The following is a 4,772-nucleotide window of genomic DNA, read 5'->3' as shown; positions in this document are numbered from 1 at the left end:
GTCCCGCGCCCCCTTCAAAGGGGGGCCGGCGTCCCAGGGCGAAGAGCTCCGCGGGCCCGCCGACGTGGACGTGCCCGCCTCCCTGCCCACGCCGCCGCACAACAGCCAGGAAGAACTACGGTGACGTCCACCCGCCGCCGCCGGACCGAGCGCTCGCCGGCCGGCGCCTTGCTCACTCTGCGTCTTTTGTCCGATCAGCATCCGGGACTCGTCTCCTCGCGGCAGCCCCGACGGCTTTGTCCCGTCCTCGTCCCCCGAGAGCGCGGCCGACGTGGAGGTCAGCAGGTATCCCGACCTGTCCTTTGTCAAGACGGAGGCGCTGTCGCCCTGCCCGTCGCCGCCCGTTCCCATCGCGCCCTGCTCCTGGGGCAAAGGTCGGTCCCGCCGAGCTGGTCTTTGCCCCGGGCTCTTTCCCTTTGACCCGTTTGCGCCCTCGGCCCTTTTCAGGCTCGGCGCTGAAGCGGGAAGTCAAGACGGAGCCTGAGCGCCAGGCGCCGCCCTCCCGCTCCGACTCAGATCTGGTGACCGTCGCCGTCGCCTTGAACCCGAGCGCCTCGCAGGTAAGCGCGCGCGGCGGCGCACCTTTACCCGAGTCCTCTTCCGACGATGTCGCCGTCCTTCCAGAACGTTCCCGCCGTCATGGCGACGCTGGCCGAGCTGCTGCGGGTGCCGGCCTCCGTCGGCTACCGGCTGAGCCGCGCCCCGCTCGACCCGCTCGCCCCGCCGGCCGGAGTCTCGGTGCCGCCACCCGAGGTGCCGTTCTTCAGCCCCGTGCGCGCGCCACAAATGCGCTTTGAACGCGCGCTTTGACATCATGCACGTTTTGTGTGCGTAGGCTTCGGCGAGCGGCAGGCAGCAGAGAGCGGCGCAGCCGACCGGTGCGTATACTTACTTTTGCTACTTTTGTGCGGGATGGCGCGCGGGTGTTGTCATGTGACCTATCGAGTGACCTTTGGTCCAGCTGCGAGCAGAGACTCGGTCCAACGCGGACGCGGCGGCCGGCCCGCCGTCTCCAGGCCGCCGTCGTGCGGCTTCTGCAAAGTGTTGCTGGGAAACGGAGTCCGCAAAATCAAAGAGGTGAGTGGGGCGGATGGAAACGGAAGAGCTCTCCCGCAACAGCTGACTTTTGGTTGAAAAGGCCCAAGTGGCTGCCCGTCCATGTTTGACGCGCCGCGCTGGCATTTCAGGAGGGTCCTTCCAGTCTGCTGTTCTGCAGCCCCAACTGCTCGGCGCTCTACTCGTCAGGTCCGAAGGGCGGCAGCGGCGCCGACGAGGTGCGACCCGCCGCCCGAAGGCAGGCTGGCGATCGCCACTTGAGGGATGACGTCGTGTCTCCGTTGTGCCCCCCTCCCCAGCCGGCGGTCCCGCCCCCTCCTCAGCACCGCTACGCCAACAACGTGTCGTCCATTGCCGTCCACTCGCTCCCGGCGGCCCCCCTGCGGAGCGCCGCCGCCTCCCCGCCCCCCCGCTTCCCCTCTGCCTCCGTCGTCACCATGGAGACCCAGCCCCGCGTGGACGGCCTCAAGGTGGGAAACGCCGTGGCGCTCGGCTCCGCCCCGACTCATCGGCGCTTCCGACGTCGGTGACGAGGCCGCAGCGCGCGAGGACGATAGTGCATACGGTCGTTGGCCTTCAGGGGAAAAAAAATTGTCGACCCGGTCGAAAACAATGTCCTTGTTCGATACGCTGCCATTTTGGTGCCGTCCCTTCCCGCGGTTTCCCTCGAATGTCCGTGATCGACAGGTGAAGGTGAAACTGAAGCCACACCCCCAAGCCTTCCCCGAGGGTGACGACTCGCCGCCGAGTCGGCGCGGCAAGCGCCTGAAGAGTTCACGCTGGCGACGCTGGAACGCCAACGTGGCCCTGAGCAGGTGGGCGGCCCCAAATCGCGGGCCCTCGGAATCCGCTTACGTTGCCGTTGGACTTTTCAAACGCTGGCGTGTCCTTTTTTTCCGCGCTCGGTCTCAAGCGCTCTCCTCTGGCCCAGGGGCCCCGTGTCCGACAAGGCGGCGGCCGTGCCGACCGAGGAGGAAGCGGACGTGTTGTTGAAGAAGTTAGGGGCGTGTCTGCGGCCGGAGCCCTTTCCCGTGGATCAGCGCAGGTGTTGCTTTTGCCACCGGCAGGGCGACGGCGAAACTGACGGACCCGCCAGACTGCTCAACCTGGACCTGGATTTGTGGGTGAGTCCGCGGCGCCCGTCGAGCCTGCGACGTTGCGGCGCCGGCCCCCTGCCTGAAGCCGGCGGCTTTGCGTGTGTCCCAGGTGCACCTGAACTGCGCCCTTTGGTCCAGCGAGGTGTACGAGACTCAGGCGGGCGCTCTGATCAACGTGGAGTCGGCGCTGCGCCGCGGTCTGACACTCCGCTGCGCACACTGCCAGCAGACGGGCGCCACCAGCGGCTGCAACCGGCTGCGCTGCACTAACACGTACCACTTCACCTGTGCCATCAGGGCGCACTGCACCTTCTTCAAGGTAAGAAGCTTTTGTTGTTGATTTTGGGGGGCCAAGACTCCATCCGGGTGGTGCTCATCCGCGAAGAAATGCCGCTTCTCCCCAGAAAAGCTTCAGAATGACCTCGAGTAAGAGTTGAGAGCACACCGGTGCGTTCGCGGCCATTTATGGAGCCGCGACACTCGACTATCATTTCGCAGTCCTCTTGGAAGACGAGAGGTCTCCTCGTTTTGCGACGCGAGCGCCGTGCGGCATGCGGAAGTGACGAATGGCACGCGTGTGCGTGTGGCCTCCCAGGACAAGACGATGCTGTGCCAGCTGCACCGGCCCAGGACGGGCCCCGCGAGCGGCGGCTCGCCGTCCTCGGCCCCGGGCCCGCCCCCCGAATCCTGCGCGTGGGCGCGCGACCCGTACGACTCGGAGCTGCGCTGCTTCGCCGTCTTCCGCCGCGTGTACGTGCAGCGGGACGAGGCGCGGCAGGTGGCGGCCATGGTGCAGCGCGGAGAGCGGCGGCACAGCTTTCGCGTGGGCAGCCTTCTCTTCTGCGCCGTGGGCAGGCTCCTCCCCCGCCAGATGAGCGCCTTCCACGACGCCGCCGCCATCTTCCCCGTCGGCTACCACGCCAACCGCATCTACTGGAGCATGCGGCACAGCGACAGGTAACGCGCGCAAGCGCCGCGCGATGCCGGCTGACGTTTTGATCCAGAATCCCATCGCAGATTTTGAACGGGACCGTTTTCTTGGCACAGCGAGAGGAAGTCTTGTGATTGTTGGCGAGCCTGCCAAAATGGAAAGGTTCCAAAAAAATCAAATAAGTGACAACTCGGGAATCTCAAACGTCATGTCAAGCAGATCTCATTCAACGCCGACTGGTGCGGCCAAATGTATCTTCTCAAAGCCTCTCGTACGTAAATGCCACTGGGGCGACGAGGCGCTCTAAAGCGGCCTCACCAGCCCACAGCCCCGATCGACATGCCGCTTCTCACGTCAGACACGACTTTTTTTGCTTGTGTACAGATCATGTGAGAAGAAGTACTCCCTCTTGAGGGGAAATAATCAAGTGGTTCTTCTCATTTGGAAGGCGCAAATCAGTTCGGGACCCTGTAAAAAAGGGAATTGAAAAATAATCCCCCCCCCCCCCAAAAAAAAAAGAAAAACTGGGATGACACACAAGTGTGACCCGCTTTGACCTTCAGGCGCTGCAAATACATGTGCTTCATCGAGGAGCAGGAGGCGCGGCCGCTCTTCAAGGTCAAAGTGGTGGAGAACGGCTAGGTGTGTGGGAGCAAATCCTGGAACCCGTGGCGCGGCTCAGAAGCTCCAGCGGAACGCTCAAACTCTTTCCGGACTTCCTGAAAGGAGAAGACCTCTTTGGCCTGAGCGCCTCGGCCATCTGCAGGATCATCGAGTCCGTACGTGGGCTCCTTTAAGGCTTCGGGCGACCTCGCGTGGAATCGCAAGCGTGGCTGTGGAAGGTCCTTCCGAAACGTTGCCTTATTCAGGGGAAAGTCAAGTCCAAAACTTTGCTGACACCAAAATGTTCTCCGCGGGTCCGAGCGCGGCACTTGGATGAATATTGTGAATGAAGCGGCAAAATGCGGCCGTTTCGCCACTCGTCGTCAACGCTTGCACGGGCCTCAGCGAACGACCGCCGCAGCTCACCTGTTTTCTGCCTTTGCTCACCGTGATGTCATTTGCAGTTGACGGCAAGAGCGAATCGAGTGCATTTTTCCACTTTGTTGGTATTGCGCAAGGCCACTCTTCATTCGAATGCACCCCACATATTATTGTCAAGAGAATTTTCCACTTGACTTTCCCGTGAAGAGAAAAGCTGAGCACTGTGCAGCGTCTTCCAGGCCAGTGCCTCTCGCGTCTGATTTTGGCAACAGTCTTACTTTGTTTTGATGCTGCACAACCAGCGGGTCTCCATCTGCGAGCAAAACAATTGACACGAGGGCCTTCTCCTCATCTCAGCGTGACCCAATCTAGCATTTGGAGACTTTGAAAAAGCGTCTCATGATCTCATCTTCATCCATGGAGTCACAGCGGCCGTGCTGTCGGGCTTATTTTGAGAGGGCGGCGTGAAAGGGGCTGCTGACGCCATCCTGATTGTATGCGTGTGTGCGTAGTTACCAGGCGTGGAGGCATGCGAGCGCTATACCTTCCGTTATGGCCGCAACCCGCTGATGGAATGGCCGCTGGCCTTCAACCCGTCCGGCTCGGCCCGCTCGGAGCCCAAAGCCAGCCAGGCCAAGAGGTAGAGCGAGCGTCGCCACGCGCGTCCGTCCGCTCGCCCACCCGTGACTTGTCACCCCCCCCCC

General features: G+C 62.7%; 1 protein-coding gene across 1 annotated transcript in view; it reads left to right on the top strand.

Annotated features, from left to right (window-relative positions):
* The window catches only part of kmt2ca (lysine (K)-specific methyltransferase 2Ca), a 42,370-nt gene that overhangs the window by 33,687 nt on the left and 3,911 nt on the right, over window positions 1-4,772 (top strand). Inside the window, 15 exon segments of the mRNA XM_019887492.1 lie at window positions 1-120; window positions 199-374; window positions 448-560; window positions 625-753; window positions 836-878; window positions 962-1,077; window positions 1,188-1,274; window positions 1,356-1,582; window positions 1,614-1,871; window positions 1,988-2,180; window positions 2,263-2,472; window positions 2,749-3,110; window positions 3,648-3,721; window positions 3,724-3,863; window positions 4,581-4,708. Coding sequence (XP_019743051.1) covers window positions 1-120; window positions 199-374; window positions 448-560; window positions 625-753; window positions 836-878; window positions 962-1,077; window positions 1,188-1,274; window positions 1,356-1,582; window positions 1,614-1,871; window positions 1,988-2,180; window positions 2,263-2,472; window positions 2,749-3,110; window positions 3,648-3,721; window positions 3,724-3,863; window positions 4,581-4,708 — 2,376 coding nt within the window.

This window comes from Hippocampus comes, unplaced genomic scaffold (genome assembly GCF_001891065.2).
Source record: "Hippocampus comes isolate QL1 unplaced genomic scaffold, H_comes_QL1_v1.1 scaffold393, whole genome shotgun sequence".
Lineage (NCBI taxonomy): Eukaryota > Metazoa > Chordata > Actinopteri > Syngnathiformes > Syngnathidae > Hippocampus > Hippocampus comes.
The sequence above is the reverse complement of the archived record's forward strand: the minus strand, read 5'-3'. Positions and strand labels throughout refer to the sequence as shown.